Raw genomic sequence first — 19,325 nt, forward strand, 5'->3', positions numbered from 1 at the left:
ATTAAACTAGATAGCTTTAGCTAGCTTATTAAAAATTAGTTAATACTAGCAGAATTTCCTTATTTAACTAGTAACTATACTTATTATAGGCATCTTGGCAGCCTTTATAAGTGTAATATATTATAAACTAGGGTTGCAGCTGGTTTACTTTTTAAGAACTAAAGTTATATAATTTACTATACTAAAAAGGGTATAGTAGTTCTTTTTATGCTGACTGGTTAGCTAGCTGGTTTTAAACCAGCCGTTCTAGATCATGGCCTAGGGGTTCTAATAATTTAAGGCAGGTACCGTCTCACTTCTTCTCTTATTCGTTTGCACTGAAGCCGGACTGGTCTCGCAAGTATGCCCTTCAGTCAGAGATACATCAATATTTCACTCAAGTAGCAGCTCAATACGATATCCCCAAACATGTTCGGCTTGCGAGTCTTGTTGAGAAGGCTTCTTGGGATGGGGCGTCCGGCATGTGGCACGTCACGGTTCGAGATCTTCATACATCAGAAGTAACAGAATGCCGCAGCAGAATCTTGATATCTGCGGTCGGTACACTCTCTGTCCCCAAGAAATGCACCATTCCAGGCGCTTCAAGCTTTGATGGGAAGATCTTCCACACGGCACAGTGGGACCATACATTTGACTGGAAGGGCAAAGACCTTGTTGTGGTCGGTAAGCTTTATACACCATCCTCTCATACTTCTCGTCGTGATAGTAACAAGTACACTTGTAGGAAATGGATGTTCTGCGACACAGATAATCCCAGAGGTCAGCTCAGGGCCAGGAGCAGCCAAAACTGTGACACAATTCTGTCGGCAGGCACATTGGCTTGCCGAACGCCCAAACCCAGAATACTCTGCCCTTTTCAAGTGGACAATGGAATGGGTTCCTCTGGCGATGCGAATCTACAGAGCAAAGCTATACTGGAACCAGGAGCGCGAGTTTGCGGGCTTCGACATAGGAACAGGAGCTGAGATCCGCAGAGGCTGGTCGAACGAAGCCTCTGACTACATCCGTGCGAATGCGCCCGCCCAATATCGAGACTTTCTCGTGCCCAAAACAGAGATTGGGTGCAAGCGGCGCGTCAACGATACTGGCTACCTAGCTAGTCTGCACCAGAACAATGTCAAGCTCATATATGACGACCCGGTGGAGGAAATTGTATTGAATGGCGTTCGGACGAAAGCCGGAAAGATTGTTCATGCTGATGCAATTGTGCTGGCCCAAGGTTTCGCGACGCAACAGCCTTTTGGGACACTGCAGATCTTTGGTGAAGGAGGCATCAGCATCCAAGACCATGTCAGTACAACGACTCTGAGATAATCGATGCTACAAGTCTCTGGCAGTGTCTGACTTAGTTTTCAGTGGAGTAAAACCAGCGAGGGAGTTCCTTCGGCATATCTGGGCACGTGTCTTTCAGCATTCCCAAATTTTTTCATCATGATGGGTCCCAACACTCTCAGCGGGCATCTCTCTGTTATCTACACCACAGAATGCCAGATTAACTTTACACTGCGAATTATCAGGCCCATACTCAATGGAATGAGGCAAAGGACCGCGGCGCTGGCAGCTTGCAGACCTACCTGCGATATCGTGTCTGTCAAACCTTCAGCCGAGAAGGAAGACATCGATACGGTTCAGCAAAAGGCCGGAAACCTTGTCTGGGCAACAGGGTGTACATCTTGGTTTATTGACAAGGGCACCAAGAGAAATTCCATCATGTTTCCAGATTGGCAATACAAGTTCTGGCTGAGAAGCGTCTTTATCGCTTGGGATGACTTCGTCTACACATCAGACAGGTCTAGTTCAAAGGCTGTGAACGAGAGGAACGGAAAGCGGCTGTATTTGGGCATCGTCGCTGGCGGCATCCTCGCATTCGGGGCCTTTTATTTCCACCGTCACAGGCTTTGCACCTATGTTTTGCCTTGCAACTGATTCAGCGGGCATTATAGAACAGGCGGCGGCTTACTCCTTTCGTTTCTCCCTTCATATATCTCGCTCAAATGAGGGGCTGTTGAAGTCAATCGAGACTGCTGTAGCCCGTCTTCAGACGAAACCGACACTTCTCTATGCACTGTCTAGCATGTGGAATGTCTGAGGTGGGTTACGTAGTATGCCTCTCTAAAGCTTCATTACTGCTTGCAATTACCCAGTAATTGAAGTCTTGCAGGATGAGATGAAGCCTTTACTCTCTTGAGCTGGTACCGGGGTTCTAACGTAGCTCAGAGGGGTCGAGGCGCGAAGCTTAGAAGATGATAACAATATCTGATTCGCTCGCGTATCTGCTCCGAGACTGAGAAGCCAGCGACCGACACGAACATTTTGGTGGATAAAATCGTCCAATTGCTAGCGCTCTAGCAAGCACTGAAATGGCCAGTACATATGTATTTGAGCACAGGTCAGAGAAGGATAGCCCCACGAATCGGATCAAGGAGAATGCTACGGAGCGTTGCTTTCCGGTGATCACGAGTCATTCATGGTAGGGAACTCTTGGCCGGTATTATCTAGGGCTGGAATGGGTGGTGACGAAAGTAATCTGGAGGAGCATTAAGCTTCACGCGAACCCACCGTATGATGCATCAGCGGGCAAGGTGGAATACTAAGGCAATTGGCTCTTCTCAGCAGCAGGTCAATAAAGCAACATCAAATTGAGTCCGAAGGCAGGGTGTTGCCTGACAAATGTGAGGCAAGTGTTTGACAGCCGAAAAGAGACTGATGATTGCACGTATAGAACATGATAGACACTGGGTGGCAAGTCAAACCTGGATACCATCTAAACTAAAAGCTTCTATAACGGATGTCATTGGACTAGAAGCTCGTCGCTCGCTGCACGTTGATTGGCTAGCAGAAAGCTATAACAAAAAAACGTCGTCTCTAATGTGGGTGACAGAGAGTTGCATACCCGGAATTTGCAGATATGCAACAGTGGAGGTCACAATGTTACGAGTGCTTCAATGGCTGTTGCTGTGTCTCTAGGTAATATAGGAGCCGCAGACGACTGTCGAAACCGCATGTATTGTATGGTCATGGTCAAGCCCGTAGCTCTACGAGGAGTCAGTTGTTCTCAACTTTGTGCCAGTGCTGACGATGGTAATGGTGTACCACGGTACTACGGCGGATGAATTTGCCCTCCGGGGGCGGGAAAGCAGCATCTATCATGAAGTGTTGCATGGTACAACTGGGTATATGTAGAGAAACGTTCCACTCCGATTCGTCGTCAACAATTTCTCCCAGGTCTCGTATTGCAGGCTCGTTTCAGAGGTTGCCGAGCCGGACATTCCAAAGGCACCTATCGGATCATATGCCGCCAATTCTGCGTGGCACGCTTCAGCAAAGAAGGGAAGGACGTTCGAGTGAGGAGGCCTTGAATGACACCCACCATCTTCACCGACAGGGACAATCTACAACCTAATCGGACGCCCTGTCGAGGACAAAGTAGCGGCGCCGAGATCTGCAAGCATGCTTAATTTTGCCCCCTGTATCTATCCACTGCATGCCGACATGTCATCGTATTTGGCTCTTTTTAGTGTAGCGCGTACACCTATCAAGTAAGAGAGACCTCGTAAACCGAGTGGTTCCAGCATGTGGTTCACTTTCGGGTCCTGGTTCCCCCGCATAATTTGCAGGGACACTACGTTACAAGAATTCTTAGACGCTGAGTTGTGTCCTGATAATCCCCAATCTTACTTAATCGAATCTCCTGTACCTTCCTGTTTCATCCCTCGATGTAATGCTTCAGCCGGTAGGAAGTTGCTTTATCTTCACGTCAGCGTTTGAAAGGGCCGAACGACAGCCGGTTGGTACGGGTATGCTCGAATACTTAACATTTAGATGGTAGTTCAGGGGGTTTCTGCCAAGTTGTCAGATACGCCTGCGGAATTGTCGATCTGAGGTTCAGAAAGGGTATAAAGTAGTGATCCATCCCCCCTTGGTACAATCTGCGGAACATCGATCAACATAGTCTCGTCCTTGTATATACTCTCATATTTCTAAGTTAGTAATAATTTATGAAGATGCGATCCAACGCTGTCCTCGGCCTTGCTACCTTTGGCGCCGTCGCCTCGGCTTTCGCCCTCCCTGCAAACCTCAAGACCATCTACGATAACCACAGGGCAAGTGGCTAGATAGACTTATGAGCATCGACTGAATGTACTGACCCTTTGCCTTCGTAGGCAGGAACATGTGCCAACAAGTTGTCGGGCACTTTTAGCGGCGGCGCGGTCTACTGCGGCGATCTCCCAGGTGCCATTTTCCTCAAGGGCAGCGCAGGCAACTATGACAACCTGGACATTGACTGCGATGGCGCCAACAACTCGGCTGGCGCTTGTGCCAACGATCCCACCGGCCAAAGCCAGACCGCATTTAAAGACACCGTAAAAACATTTGGCATCTCCGACCTTGATGCCAACATTCACCCGTACGTCGTCTTCGGCAACTCGGGCGGCAACCCGTCTTTCAACCCTCAATCTTCGGGCATGCAGCCTCTCAGCGTTATGGCTGTTGTCTGTAACAACCAGGTTGTAAGTGACAGCTGTTCCCAATTAGCTAGCAACTACGGCGTGTAACAGAGACTGATTAAAAGTCAACTCATCAGTTCTATGGCGTATGGGGTGATACCAACGGCGGCACCTCCACTGGCGAGGCCTCCCTCGCTCTGGGCAAACTTTGCTTCCCCAACGAGGGCCTCAGCGGCAACAATGGCCACGATCCCAAGGACGTTCTGTTCATTGGCTTTACCGGCTCCGGAGCTGTGCCCGGCAAGAATGGCGCCAACTGGGCGGCCAAGAACACCAACGACTTTGAGAACAGCATCAAGGCGCTGGGAGACAGGCTCGTTGCCAGTCTCCGGGCTTGAAGTGTCTCAATATTGAAGGAACCTTGATCGGCTACGACTTGGGATGGAAAAGACATGGTCCGCCGCTATACAGAAGAGACGCGGATACAGTAAATACATAGTGCGCCAATATAGGTGCGTATGATAGAATAAAGCAGGGGCAAGAAGCACAATAATACTATTGTTCGATCTAAAATGGTGTCGAAAAAGAACGCCCCGTTGACTGCGAGCTTGACTGCAAGCTTGGCTGCAGCATGTGACTCGGAAGAGCTTACTCACCAGGATCGAACCGGGCGAATCATACGCTGTCCTTCTCTTGGTGTACTCTGCCCACTTCGTATGACACGAGCAGACAAGGCTGCTCCTCATACTACTAATAGCAGTAGTGATTCTGAAAACCTGGGGATCGTGATGATGATTGGTGCGCATGGCTGCCGTATTGGGCCTGTGGATTCTCAGCGGAGATCAGCTTCGACAAGTGACCGGTGGTGATGGCTTAGAGCTCCACCGACTCGTCCCAGTTCTTGACTCAGGCCCACGGACATCATTGGTGCGCATAATAACCGACAAAAGCCGGAGCGATCGACAGACGTGCCGATGGCGCGCGTTGCTGGGCTGTCAACGCTCCCTGAGGGCTGTAACAGAGTGACGACAAGAACAGTATTCCGGGCATACTAGTATCAGCCAGCTCCAGCTTTTCCCCATGGAGAACCCCAAACTGGAGGCTTCTCTTGCGATACCATCTCATCATTGGACAGCGACCGGATGGCTCCGACGAAGCGTTTAAGCGTCTCAGCTGGCGAATGGGATCCCCTCATTCTGAACAGGGAGCCCGTTTTAGGATACCATTTCCTTCGGAAACGATGAGCTTTTTGATGCTGCCTAATCCCATGCGGGATGCCGATCTTCGGATGTCCCACGATGATATCATATAGATATATAAAGGAACCCCCGTCTGGCATCTCAATCCTGGGGAGGAATGACGGAGAGAGCACATTCAACAGACAGCACAAGATCTTCGTTCTCGGGTGCAACCGAGCATCATCGCCATGACCGTCCTCACCTCACCTCTGGCCAGCTATAATGTGGCCAACAAGCTGTACAAAACCACTCTGCTCAACACCGTCTGCCTCGTGGCCGGACTGTCGATCTTCTTCTTCGGCTATGATCAGGGATTGATGGGCGGTGTTAACACGACGCGCGACTATGCCGAGCGCATGGGCTTTGGCCACTGGGACGAAGACCAGAACATTGTCGTCGTCGATAAGCCGCTGCTGCAGGGCGGTATCGTAGCTGTCTACTATCTCCCCGGAACGCTGTGCGGTTGTCTGCTTGGCGGTTGGCTTGGTGATCGCTATGGCCGTATCAAAACAATTGCCATTGCCTGTGCGTGGAGTGTCTGCGCAGCCGCCCTGCAGGCCTCAGCTATGAATGCGAACTGGATGTTTTGCGGTATGTCGATGATTCTTGGACAATCACAACCGAACTATTACTGATGATGAGATGAAACAGCCCGCGTTCTGAACGGCGTCGGCACTGGAATCTTGAACGCAATCACGCCTGTGTGGGCAACCGAGACTGCTGCTCACACTTCTCGAGGCCAGTTCGTTTCCATTGAGTTCACCCTCAACATTCTTGGTGTTGTTGTAGCCTACTGGCTGGAATTGTACGTGCCTCCTCACTCAGGATCCCCAGTCTTGTGGAAAGTCTCCCTAATGCGGTGGCAGTGGTACTTCTAAATATCACGACAACACATCCTCCTTCATCTGGAGATTCCCGGTCGCCTTCCAGATCCTCCCCCTAATCCTTCTGTTCCTCATCATCTGGATCATGCCTGAATCCCCCCGCTGGCTCGTCAAAGTGGGTCGTGAAGAAGAGGCTCGCTTCATCCTTGGTCGTCTCCGTGGCAATGAGGGCGAGGACGGCCTCAAGGCGGAAGCAGAGTACAATGATATTGTCAACATCCACAAGCTTGAAGTAGACACCGCCAAGCAGCAGAGCTACTTCTCCATGTTCTTTGGCATTGGGTCTGGAAAGCTACACACTGGCCGGCGCGTGCAGCTGGTCATCTGGCTCCAGATATTGCAAGAGTGGATCGGTATTGCGGGAATCACCATTTACGGCCCTGAGATCTTTACGATTGCTGGCATCAGCGCAAAGGACAGACTCTGGGTTAGCGGGATCAACAATATCACATACATGGTACGTTTAGCCAACACCTCCTCACCTCAAAGATTCCATCACACTAACACGGGAGCAGTTCGCCACACTGATCTGCGTCTTCACCATCGATCGCATAGGTCGCCGTTGGACTCTGTACTGGGGAGCTGTCGGCCAGGGCATTTGCATGTTCGTCGCCGGTGGCCTCGCTCGCGCAACCATCAATGCCTCAGGCAAAGCAAGCCAGAGCCACATCGGCGGCGCTGCAACATTCTTTGTGTTCCTCTACACTGCCATTTTCGGCGCTACCTGGCTGACGGTTCCTTGGTTGTATCCGGCCGAGATTTTCCCTCTGCAGGTTAGAGCCAAGGGAAATGCCTGGGGTGTCGTTGGCTGGTCCATTGGCAACGGCTGGTGTGTAAGTGCACTTTTCATTCTCCTCTCCCGTCTGGGCTCTTCTGGTCTAATCTTCTCTAGGTGCTCCTGCTTCCTACGATCTTCAAGGCGCTCAACGAAAAGACACTCTACATTTTTGGCGCCGTCAACGCCCTGTCCATCCTCGTCGTGTGGGCTCTGTACCCCGAATCGAATCAACGAACTCTAGAGGAGATGGACCTCGTCTTTGCTAGCGACAGCATCTGGGCCTGGGAGGCTGAGCGTAATTTTGCCAAGCTCAAGGCTGAAAACCCGGATCTTGTTCAGGGCTCAACAAACCACGGAGTTGTAGATATTGAGCAAGTTGCCGAGCCAAAGGAGTAGGTTCGTCGACAAGAACTTGACGGTCTCTTTATACATAATTTTTCCTACTACTCGCATCAAACTATTTCGGCACGTGGACACATTGTCCGCTGGAGCTGGGCATGTGTTTAAACCAACCTCGATTACCTCACACTGGCGGCAGCAATGAATCAACATATCTCAAGTACAAGAGATGCAGCAGCTGAGTACCTGTATATCATATCTCATACATTTCAAATCCCATCAGTCATCAGGCCCCAGCCCAGTATCGATCCCAGGCATCTCGGCAGATGTCATTTTGCAGATGCTTCAGAAAGTCGTCAAACTTGACAGGCTCTTCTCCTTCCAATCTCATCACTCCATCCTTGATCCCCTGCCATCCCTCCACAGGCAATTTGATGTAACTGTGCCTCTTGTCGCAGAAGTGCATGACGGCGGGCGATCCCACCGTCTCAGGATCATGTCGGGCCTTGTAGCAAAGCTCGCAGATTAGGGTGGTTGAACATTCTGTACAATAATGAACCACAGAATGTCCCCACCAGGCAAATGCAGCCACGGGGTTACAGATGCCACCGTCGCAACTGCAAACGACTATCTCGGGGTTCCCAAGATCTCCCTCGTCTCTCGGTGACGACTTCTTGCCACTCCTAATACTGGCCATGGTTTCGTAGGGGGCTAGCCCTTCAATTGTCCCAACCATCTTGATAGCTACTACACCTTCCGAGTCTGTATCTTCAGTATCTTCATCGTCGCTTTCATCATCATCGCTTCTGTCGCTGGACTGATTTGCTCTCTCCCAAAGCTCGAGTTCCTCCTCCGTGACATGAGTGATTTTGGAGAACATTGCTGATATGACGATGCGCGCATAGCGCTGTATATCTTGTCCTTCCGGTAGAGCTTTGCTTAGCACCATTAGGGCATGGGCCAGCTTTTCCATATTTTGTCCATCGTTCCAAGACACTTTATCGGTTAGGCCTGCAAAGCAATCATCTAGGACGCTTTGGAGTCTTTCCTGAAACTCACTTGCCTGTCCCATCTTTAGACACATTGACGCAAGAACAATGCGGCGATAGACCAGGTCTAGACTCGTATAGATCGGCACCGACAGAGAAAGCGGCCTGTTCATGATGTTTTTGAGTGACTCGAGGGCCTCTTGCTTAACCTTGGGATCTCGCGAGCCCCGGAAAATTTCGTAGAGAACATCAGACATGACATTTACCAGTCGCTGCATCATGGTCTGCGGCTCCTCGTCCGTGATAGAGTACGGATACCCGCCCGAGGTGCTGGCGAATATCTCATCCAGGGTCTTGCGAGCATTCTCCAAATCTCCCTTGGCTCTGAAATAAGTAACCGCTAACTCAAGACGCAGCGGAGCACCAGAGTTGAGCCGGTCGAGAAACCGAATAGCATCCTGATAGGCATCAATCAGAAAGTCGACTTCGCCCTCTCTTATTGCGAGGGAGCGAAGCTTGTCATGCCGCTCATGTCCCTGGTTGCAATAGTTCCACGCCATCCAGGTCAGTCTGTCAATAGGACTCCAGCTCTTCAGCGTCCGAAAATATCCAGCGTAATCTGCCACCTTCTCAAAGAGCTCGATCTCTCCCTCAAGCGCATCCCCGGAAGTTGTACCGGTGGGATCGATTGTCTTCGCTCTTGCATAGGACTTGGCCGCGGCATCTCGCATCTTGAGCTTTCCTTCAAGCTCGGCCTTTGCCAAGAGAGCTGATCGCTTCAGTGAGGCAGGGACATCGGCCGTCTCGATGTCCTTGACACAGTCGGATATAACCTCAATCGCCTTATCCTTCTCCTGTAGCTTCCACAGAACCTTGGAACGCAGAATCGACGTCTTGAACTTCTCTTTGACGTCGTCCGTGGTACGATAAAGCTCGAATGCTTTAATGCACATCAAATCAGCTGGCTTATAGAAGCCGTAGTTGTAAAAGATCTCTCCCACCGCTCGATAAGCCGTTGCATTCATCTCGATCTCGTCGAAAATTCCTGGTAAGCCTAATGAACTCCTTTCTTCGCCGAGGCCTTCCGTGGCTTGATTCTCAGCATTCTCGTCACCGTTCAAGGTGTTTTCGGAAGCCGTAGCAGCCACTGCTGAAACTTCATCCGGAAAGTTCCTCTTGGCGCTGTCGAGAAGAAGATGGTCAAGTCCAGACTAAAATAAATGGTAAGTTTCGATATTGGGTGATTTGTAACAAGACATGAAAGGAATACTTGGTGCTTTAGGTTCAAACTTACAGTGCCTGACAGTCCATAGATGAGCTTATACGCAGTAAGAGCCTCATCAAGATCAGCCGCAGCGTAGAGGCGCCTAACATATCCCCTCAACATCCCGTATCTGCACTTTCGAGGATCAGCCGCAACGTCAGCCCACCATGCAGCTGCATCCGAGCTCAACAGAGATGCAATCTCAGGCACCTTGAGAGACTCTGCCCAGACAGCCATCCTGTCGTTCAATATGCTTTTGAGGCCCCGAGTATAGGTCATTCCGGTGCGACTGAGTGTTTCTGCAAAGTCGGTATGCGAAAGAGCCATAGCTAACCCTTCCATGACCTCTGCTTTCTCTGGGCTCGTATAGTCCTCCCACACGAGCTGGGAGGAGTGCGAGATCAGACGATAGGCCGCGTACAACCTCAAGCCGTCGCTGATCTTGTGGCCCGGTCCCAAAGGCTCTGGTTTGACGAGGTCAACACAGCCCAACAAGATCTGACGATGCGCCTCTGAGGCCTTCAGATGCCATTGAGAGTTGCCGCTGGCGGCATCTCTAAAAAATGCCCGCATTGATCTCTCTTTAAACTTGACAGGTAGAGCCCCATCGTTGTACATCTTGTCTTGATTGTCAGATGCAGCTTCCTCCTTCTCGAGATCCTCGATTGAGCCGGTAGAGGTGTCTTTGTTGGCAAGTTCTCTTGATTGAGCATCAAACGCAGGGTCTCCAACCTTGAGGAACTTGGAAGCAACTTCGGGGATTTCCTCCAGATCAAAACTATCATCCTTGGAAAGGTACACGAGCAGCGATGTTACTTCATCGAGGTTCAACACACGATATGCAAAGGCAATCCAATGCAGCAGCTTGGATGCAATTTGCTGGCGGGCGACAGGCATTCGGCGCTGGCATTCGTCCAACATGATTTCATATACGCCGTGCAATGTCTCTGGCATTGGACGCGCAAGCACCTGAAGAACAGCTCCCTCGCGGCCGAGTGCGTTGAGCCTCTCCAGAGTATGTTCAGCATACAGCAAGTCTAGCGATTTCATGTACGATTAGAGTCCCCTCGTTCAACGGTAAGTAGGCGCTTCTAGACTTACTCGGCGATACTTCTTCCACCTTTTCCGCAATTCTTTGCTGGACATAACGCGAAAACTTCTTCAGGTAGCTCAGATCGTTGATTCGATGCCACACGAGGGTCTTGAAGTCCTGCAGCTGCTTTTCCTTTGTGACTTCAATGTTGCTGACCTCGAATTTTTCCGTCAATTGTTGCAGAAGATCTGGGCGAGTCGTGACGACAAACGTCATCCTAAACTTTTGCTCTCTAGCAAGCCTAACAAACTCGAGGAATTCGGCAAAGTCAAACATCTCGTCCAGGCCATCAAAAAGGAGGAAAAGACGGTTTGGAGAGTCCTTGTTGAATGCTGGGCCTAATATCTTGAGCAGCAAGTCCCGCCAAACAAAGACGTTGTAGTAGACTTCGTCGCGGACCATCTCTGCGTTTATCCTCTCGCAAAGAGGCACGCTCTGGTCAACTACCTGACTAATGGTGTTGATCAGGCCGCTCTTGAACCAGCTTAGGTCTTTTTGCTGCTCTCGGTAGTAGAACTGTGTCACACAGGTACGCTGGGTCGTGTCCTCCCTCGCAATGCTGTAGAGCTTGTCGTACACTGACGCCGCAAGATGGCTTTTGCCAGTTCCGGGAAGTCCTGATAATGCAAGCACTGGCTTGAGAGCAGTGCTTTCTCCGTCTTGCTTGATCCATGCCTCCCACTCAGGCTGGGAAAAGACCCAAGTGCAAGTGTCCGGGATCAGCGTCTCCTTCAAGACCTTGTACTCATGGCCCTCTCCCTCGATATCTGGCATTCTATTTCGAACCTGATTTGCGGAAGCTGGCTTTCCAGCGTCCTGGTTGGATGGCTTCCCTTTGTGGTCATGCTTTGCGTTCTGTTCTGTGAATGCCTTGAGGAGCTTGGCAACGTCGCTACGGATACTCCCAGTATCTTGACTGATGTTGAACATGACCTCTTTTTGCTCCTCCAGCATTTGCGTGTGCGCTGTCTGGTTGATTTGCAGTTCGGCACTCATCTTCTTGAGTTCCTCGCTGTTACCAAGGATGGCGAACTCTGTGGCATTTTGTAGCCGGGCGAGACTTTTATCCATCTTCTTTCGAGCACCACCCAAGTCGCTGTCTTCACCCTCAAGCAGATTGGTGATCCATTTCTCTGCAATTCATGTGAGCATCACAGCATTTTTGGTGTGAAAGTTCGAATGCCCTCTGCGACACTTACTGAAACGGCCGAGTTCTATGTACTTGTGCGCATAGCCAGTCAATGTCAGAAAAGATGTAAAGACGTCCATCAAACAGTTCTGGTACGCCTTGTGTGGTGGCAGGCGAGTCTCCAAGATGACTACGCGCTGCAGGAAGCTATTCATGTCGTCAAAGAAGACGACGACGACATCATAGTCTGCTGATACCTGCCTGCAGGCCTATAGCGAGATACATAATAGAGAGTGTCAGTTTTGGAGATTCTTCCGGATCCACAGCCGTCTTCAGAAAGGGGCATTACCGAAAGAAGGTATGTTATCGCGGTACCAATAGCAGCTGCTGGAGGGAATGCAGGGACAGCCGCGCTGATGAGGTGCTGAGCCCCCTTCTCTATGTAGTCGATGTTGGCCGCGAAGAGACTGCGCAGCTTATCCACTTTCTTGGTGTTGTGTCGAAACTTATGAAACGAGTTCATCTCATTCGTTCCAAAATCGATCATGGCTTGAACATTGTTGAACTTGGGCTGCAGGTCAAACCCTACAATGCCCTTGTATTCCTTGAGAGCTTGCTTCCAGAGATCGGCAACATCGCGATTATCATTCTCCAGATCTTCCGGTATTACTTTCTTGTCTCCTCCATTAGTCGCCATGGCGTCAAAGACGGGCGGAGACTATCGGGTGGATCTGGAAATAGAACACTGGCAAAGATAAAATGGGGGAGGTATGCCTCTATGCCTAGGAATTTCCATGAAGCAGCTATCAATCAAGGTGTTAATAAACCCTCGCTGGGGTCCTCATCCTCTTTTAAAGTACCTTAGTTGAAACTACCTATAGCTCTCAGCATTGGCCAAAGCGTTTTCGGGTTTTTGTGCAGCAAAAGCTCTCTCAGCCTTATAATCAACTCCACAATACAACATAAGGTGCAGTTGAGTGAGCCTATCATGTCTGTTGGCGACATCCCTCATGCATGTTGCCCGCATGATTTCCGGCTGATGATCCAGCTTAGCAGCCCCCTGTACGCTTAGCGTGTAGGCAACAGACACGATATATTCCTCGGGGCCGTCAGCCTTCGTAGGACGTTGCACCGGTTTTGAGCGGTCAGCGAGCTATCACAAACTCCTTTGGGCACAAAACAAGGCAACATACCTTGCTCCTTCCAGGCATCATCCATCTTTCTGAGCATACTGAGCTTGCTAGCCCTAAGTAACCCCAGGTATTATCGAACAAGTTTATTCATATCAAGTCGACTCCTACTAGTGCTCGCTGATCTGAAATGGGTAGACTAGGTAATGATACTACTAATCACGAACCCCGCAGCAAACAGATTATTAAACGAGACGTTATCGCCCCGAATGCACAAGACGCCGGCCTCTTCCACCCTCTGCCTATTGCTATTTTTACATTGCATATTGAGCTGTCATTGGGTCGACAGACACTCCAAGGCGGAGATGCCGAAGCGGAGTCACACAGTGGGGGGTTTGAGAGAGGAAGACGATCCCAATGCGGCTCAAAGATTCGGTGCAGCAAATTGTCCACCAGTCGGTCGATTTGTTCAGGAGGGCTGCACTAAACGAACACGGGATGCTGATGGATCAAATGTGGCGCAACCCTGTGCAGCCTTCAATGCAACGGCAAGGTATGTAGAAGTGAGTTGACCTAGTAGTAGGTTGTCTTTCCAAAGTGAAGCTCGTTGTCGAAACGGACTTGTCAACTGATTGAAGTGGCTAGGTAGGTGGCTCTGATGCACGATGGTGAAGCTACCAGTGACTGTTAGGACCTAGGTTCAGTCGTTTCTCTCCAGAACCTGAATCTGCATGCAACCTGCTTCAATCCTTCTGCATGAGACTGTTGCGAGATAATTCTTTGTATTATTGTTGCTAGCCATGTCGCCTGTTCTCACGATAGCCTCGCATTGATCCAGCCAAGCTGTGGTTTGGCCTAGTGTTCTTGTCTATAGGTTGCTTCAACCATATGTTTTGTCAATACGTGCACATGCGCCAGATCCTTCGTTTGTCTTCTCACCCGATCGTCTCTTGAAGCAATCACCTTGGCCATTCTATGTGCAAGCAAGTCCCCCTGATACAGACGATCGTGGCCTGAGTATGTTGAGGATGGCAGCATCCAGTCAACCCTGAATTGGACTGAGGAGAACGTACAAGGTAGGGAGATAGATGTTAAACAGGTCAGCTGAGCAGTGCAATTGTAAGACTGCAAAGGCATGTCATAAGGTATAATCGACTATGCCTACTAGCAATCACGAAGACTAAGGAATAATCTTGGCAGCCTTCATCAAGCCAAAGGCTTCTTCGTAATTCTTGAGCACATTCGAGCGACTCTCGAACCCTGCAGCCCTTGCCTTGGTGAGGTCATACTGCCGATCGAACACGGGCAACGATGTGAGCACATCCATGAATTCCCAGCTTGTCCTCTGGATGACACCTGGCATCAAGCCATGCTGGGTCTCGAAGCTCTCCCACTCGTCGCGATGCTGCGCCATGTAGGCTGCCACACTGAAGCTGGCGGATTCCTCAGGCGGGACGCCTGCGAGGCCGAACATGTCGCAAATGGACGCCCATTTCTCAGCCCAGCTGTTTCCTGCAGTGACCGGAGAGTCCCCCACGTTGTAAACCTCTCCACTTTGGGCGTCTTTCAGGCCGGAAGCAAAGATGTGTGCTCTAGCCAATGTTGTTTGCCCGATTTCGGTATAATGGCTGTTGTAAGCAGCTAGAGGACCAGGATATGGAATAGTTTTCTTCTCTCCGGAAGAGTCTTGGTGACGATAAGCATAGAAGCTTAGGAAAATACCGAGGGCCTGGACATAGTTCATCGCGTTGCCGCCGCCGGGTACGAAGCCAATCTATATCAAATTTTAATCAGTCAACCGCCAACATCATTGACGCAACAGGGGAGGTCATTACCACTAGATCTGGGCGAATCTCGGCGAAGCTCCAACTCTTCTCAACGGAGAGCCTCTGGAGAGCATCGTACTGAGCATAATAGAAGACTTGGTCTTGATATGGCTGTGGAATACGCGGGTCTGTTTCCTTGGCCGGAACCTTCGGGAACCCCAGATGCGGAACATGCACAAACCCGTACGACTATGGCAGGAGGAGTCAGTATGGAGGAACCTATCCACTGGTCATGAGTGAGAATAACCTTGCCGCCTGTTTGCAGAGTCCAGAACTGTAGATTTGGACTGACTCGCTCAACCGCTTGGACTGCTGTTTCAAGAATACGGACGTTGACCTCTTTAAGAATGTCAAAGCCTACAAAGTCCGAAGTCCCAGCGGGTTGAATATATGCTGCAAAGCAGTCAGTTTCCGTCCACTTCGAATCATGCCTAGTTTGACAGGAGGTTGTGGGCTCGTACCAGCAAAGTACACGTCAGTGACGTTCTTGATGCCGTCAATCTCGGCCAGCTTGGCCACGACATCGTCTACGCTCGCGGTGAGATCCACCCCGTGAGCCAGCGTGAGGCGGCTATCATCTGGCAGGAAGGATTTTTCTCGATCCAGAGGCCGCTTTGTGAGTCCGATGACGCGGCTAAATGTTGTCGCTGTTGGATACGTGAGCGCTTCCCGCACAATGGCCCATCCGGTGATGCCAGAAGCTCCAAACACCAAGGCGGTGCGGTTTGCGATGGCAGAGACGGGCGACATGATATCTGTTGGTGTTGGATCTGAGATGAATTTGGGGTAAAGCTTTTCGTTCGTGGCTTGTTACTAGCCATTAAAGAGCGTGAAACCACACTTATATACACATCACCCTCGATCACGCAACGCATCCATCGAACGATATCCCATTCATCAATCTACATCTCCATCTAAGTCCACTTACAGATGAACATTCACATTTATCCGCATACCCACTCAAGCGGACTTCGTACAAGAGCCTCAAATGAAGTTGATGGCATCTCTGGTCATATCGAAGACGCCCACTTTCGGTCAAAGCGTCTCCGGAGCAGAGTGGAAGGCCGCCCTTCTGGAGGCGAGAACGAAGGCAGCGGAGCGAAAGCGAGCCTCCGTACCAGCAGCAAAAGTTCGCAATGGCTTACCCTCGCCGTGTTTATTCTGACCCCCGGTGCGCGAACAAAATGGCGCAACTCTGAGCCTCAGCTGATCGTGCAAGCATCAAGAGATCTTCCTGCTGTGATTTCTTCTCCGCCGCTCCGCCAGAGACCTTAAAGCAATGAGGAGTTGCAAGGTCCGCTCGCAATCTCCGCACCCTGGGTGTCTGGATATTGTGTGGCTCAACGGATCCCTAACCTCTTTTCTGGGCTGGATCGCTGCGGGCACAGTGAATTGCCTAATTCGTCCTGGGTCTTTCAGTTGTCCAACAAAACGAGATGATGGAATGCAGTGGCTATCCAGCCCAGCTAGTACCAAGCAATCCACGACTAAGTTTATCATGCGTCTGTCTTGGAAACAGATCAGTTTATCTCGGCATCCTGAAAGAGGTGAATAGGTAGGCCTTACCCATGAGCATAGGTACGGATGGTGTTACTACGAGGTACATGTAGTTGTTTCCGCTCCAAAGAGCAGCTTTCAGTCTTATGTAATAATCCACATCGCCTCTTGCAGGCGGAAGGCGTCGGCCCGAGATGCGGCCCGCCGAGCCAGAGCGCAGGGTATAAAATTTCGACTCGCGGCCGAGCCTTTCAGATTTTCTTTTCTTCTTTTCTTCTTTACGTCGACAATACTTCAGTATGTGCACCCCCAACTGCTCGCCTCTCGCGCTGCGGAAAACATCTTTGCTAACACACTGGCCAACAGGAGAATCATTTCTATAGTATTCGTCTCTCGCTTTGGTTCCCAAAAGAGCCATCGAATCCACCCTGGTTGATGATTGCATATCCTCGGCATCCAAGAGTGAATACTTTTCTGGTCCTCTCGCACCATCCGCAAGGATGGCGGCAAAGCTTTGCGCTTCTGCTGTATAGAGAGTTGTTTCTTCTTGATGATCTCGACCCTATCGACGGCTGCCTTTGGGCCCGTTGGTGGGGTGGATGTCGATGGACGTCTGACAGGCTGCTTTCCCTTTTATTTTTCATTGCATTGTCGAGGCTTGCCTTGAATGTGAAGAAGACTTTGATCTCTGCCCTCGAATATTTCACCTCTCTGGGCTGCATTGGATTCCATATGATGTGCTACTACTCTCTGAGGTTGGCCTCCCGCCAATAGCTTTCGCGCTTCATGTTGCGAAGCCGTTTGCCGAACCAGATGACTGGCAAGAATGTCGAGCAAATGGCCAGAGCAACGAAAGCCACGCTGACGAAGCAGTTCTGCAGTCCTAGGCCGTCCAGCCAAGGCGTGATGCCGTAGTTGATGGCGAAGCTCATCGTATTACGGATAATGATGCACGAGGCCAGGCCATCTGCTGATATCTCTCGATATGAGTCGACGAGATATGCAATCGACAACGTGATGCCAGCTGTGTTGCAGGCCGCCAGCACGCACATAGCAACAATGAGGCCAAACCAGTGGACATGGTGAGCGGCCTTTTCCTCGAGTCAGCATTTCCATTGTTGGACGATCAGAAATTACTTGCTTACCCCAACGCCCCAGAGAATCTGACAAGCCGGCACAAGTATTGTTGTCAATGCAAACAACCAAAGGCGCTGCTCGGGCTCAAATATGCCGCGATTGCGTCGCGCAATTTTGATGATGAACCAGTCCGAGATGATGCCGCTGTAAGCAGATCTGTGAAGTACACGACGCCGTCAGTTCACCTTTCTCTGCTCCTGAGCTTTGAAGTCGGCTGATTTCCTACCCAAGAACAACGCCCACGACACACGCAAGGTAGCTTAGGCCGACGATGCTAGGCTTAAAGTTGTAAGGAGCACCGCCGAGGACGATGGACGAGGTTGCATTCAGTATGTTGAACCAGATGAGATACGTGCCGTACGAGAAGCCCGAGTAGAAGACCACAGGCCACGCGATCAATCTAAGGATTTGCCAGGCGCGTCTATGCATCTGGAATGCACGCGGCTTGTCAAGCAGAGCAAGCTTGTGCCAATAGCTCTTCTCTTCACCTTGGAGTATAGCACTGTTGCTGTCATCTGTGGAGAAAGCTGTCATTCTGTGGCCCTCGTTGCCTGCAGCTGCCCCTGTTGACGAAGATGATGCTGTCTTTTCACTTGTAGCTTCACGAGCTTCAGCAGCGTTGACTCCCACCAACGGGCGATCGTAATTTGTCTCTTCCAGAAAGAAGAAGAGAAATACAAAACAACCGCCGCCGAAAATAGCCATGAAGTAAAAGGGCCATTTATAACCCATGCTATCATTGATGAAGCCGCAGATGACGGGCGCAAAATAGTTCGAAGTCGCCAAAATCCATGCATACCACCCCATGTAGGTGCCTCGCTCATGGGCAAAATAAATGTCAGTGATGGATGTCTCTGGCAGGGCTTCAATTGGCGCGGCGACGAAGCCGGCAACAACGTTGCGGGCAATCCATTGGCCTTGGCCTGTCGCGAAGGGGCTCCAGGCGGAGACAGCCTATGATATGATCAGAATATGATCAGAATAGATGGGAGGAGGTTGAGATCCTCCGTCGCTTACCACGATGCCTAGCATGGAGAGTAGGTATGTCAGCCGTTTGCCGTACTGGAGAGCAAAAGGCTGCCAGAAGAGCAGGCCCCAGCCACATAACAAGAACATGTAGCCCGTTCCTTGATTGAGGTCGCCGACTGTACTCGAGAAAATGTTGTTAGCAAACCATTGGAGGTTGGTCTGGGCACATTGGTCGTAGTCCCCTACCGCTGACATGCAGAGCTGTAGACAGCGGCACCAATAACGAATACACAACGGATAACGCCATGCCATTGAACAGTGTGTAGCTGTAGCACAGCATTGGCGGATTCAGTTAGCCGGCGCAAATACCAGCTCAGGACGGGCAAACTCACGCAATCAGGCAGATGAGGTGCTGACGCTTTCGCCATGGCGACCAGTTCAAGGGGTCGTTTACATCCGTTGACGGTGTGGGGATGAGTATGATGTCGTCTTGACTCGAGGCATGGCGTGTCTGCCTGTTGTGGTCAATGTCAACAAGGAGGACCGTCCCAGGGACCTGGGACGTGTCGGCTTGGGTGGGTTGGCGCTGCATGGTGTATAGCGA

The 19,325-nt window shown here is 50.6% G+C and overlaps 6 protein-coding genes across 6 annotated transcripts; 3 read left to right on the forward strand and 3 right to left on the reverse strand.

The window, feature by feature from the left end:
• Positions 1-284: 284 nt before the first annotated feature.
• On the forward strand, positions 285-1,926 carry TRIREDRAFT_70329 (uncharacterized protein; the record flags this gene model as incomplete). The annotated part of the gene is made up of 3 exons (XM_006969539.1): positions 285-663; positions 725-1,290; positions 1,357-1,926. Coding segments are annotated over 3 exons (1,515 nt in total), but the record flags the coding sequence as incomplete, so codon positions are not given.
• Positions 1,927-4,004: 2,078 nt separating this feature from the next.
• On the forward strand, positions 4,005-4,846 carry TRIREDRAFT_70341 (glycoside hydrolase family 75; the record flags this gene model as incomplete). The annotated part of the gene is made up of 3 exons (XM_006969540.1): positions 4,005-4,107; positions 4,168-4,511; positions 4,586-4,846. 3 exons carry the CDS (start codon positions 4,005-4,007, stop codon positions 4,844-4,846), a joined length of 708 nt encoding a protein of 235 aa, XP_006969602.1.
• Positions 4,847-5,841: 995 nt separating this feature from the next.
• Positions 5,842-7,744, forward strand: TRIREDRAFT_82309 (uncharacterized protein; the record flags this gene model as incomplete). The annotated part of the gene is made up of 5 exons (XM_006969541.1): positions 5,842-6,277; positions 6,338-6,491; positions 6,553-7,027; positions 7,086-7,403; positions 7,463-7,744. The coding sequence occupies exons 1-5, from the start codon at positions 5,875-5,877 to the stop codon at positions 7,742-7,744; spliced, it is 1,632 nt and encodes a 543-aa protein (XP_006969603.1). The 5' UTR covers positions 5,842-5,874.
• Positions 7,745-7,973: 229 nt separating this feature from the next.
• On the reverse strand, positions 7,974-12,859 carry TRIREDRAFT_112222 (uncharacterized protein; the record flags this gene model as incomplete). The annotated part of the gene is made up of 5 exons (XM_006969561.1): positions 7,974-9,887; positions 9,971-10,977; positions 11,042-12,166; positions 12,233-12,431; positions 12,512-12,859. The coding sequence occupies 5 exons, from the start codon at positions 12,857-12,859 to the stop codon at positions 7,974-7,976; spliced, it is 4,593 nt and encodes a 1,530-aa protein (XP_006969623.1).
• A 1,613-nt stretch (positions 12,860-14,472) lies between these two features.
• Positions 14,473-15,868, reverse strand: TRIREDRAFT_70327 (uncharacterized protein; the record flags this gene model as incomplete). Its single annotated transcript, XM_006969562.1, has 4 exons — positions 14,473-15,066; positions 15,128-15,307; positions 15,366-15,457; positions 15,538-15,868. The coding sequence occupies 4 exons, from the start codon at positions 15,866-15,868 to the stop codon at positions 14,473-14,475; spliced, it is 1,197 nt and encodes a 398-aa protein (XP_006969624.1).
• A 1,490-nt stretch (positions 15,869-17,358) lies between these two features.
• TRIREDRAFT_70319 (uncharacterized protein) lies at positions 17,359-19,313 on the reverse strand (the record flags this gene model as incomplete). Its single annotated transcript, XM_006969563.1, has 6 exons — positions 17,359-17,706; positions 17,761-17,908; positions 17,979-18,706; positions 18,770-18,897; positions 18,968-19,047; positions 19,114-19,313. The coding sequence occupies 6 exons, from the start codon at positions 19,311-19,313 to the stop codon at positions 17,359-17,361; spliced, it is 1,632 nt and encodes a 543-aa protein (XP_006969625.1).
• Positions 19,314-19,325: the final 12 nt, after the last annotated feature.

This window comes from Trichoderma reesei, assembly GCF_000167675.1.
Source record: "Trichoderma reesei QM6a unplaced genomic scaffold TRIREscaffold_35, whole genome shotgun sequence".
Classification (NCBI taxonomy): Eukaryota; Fungi; Ascomycota; class Sordariomycetes; order Hypocreales; family Hypocreaceae; genus Trichoderma; species Trichoderma reesei.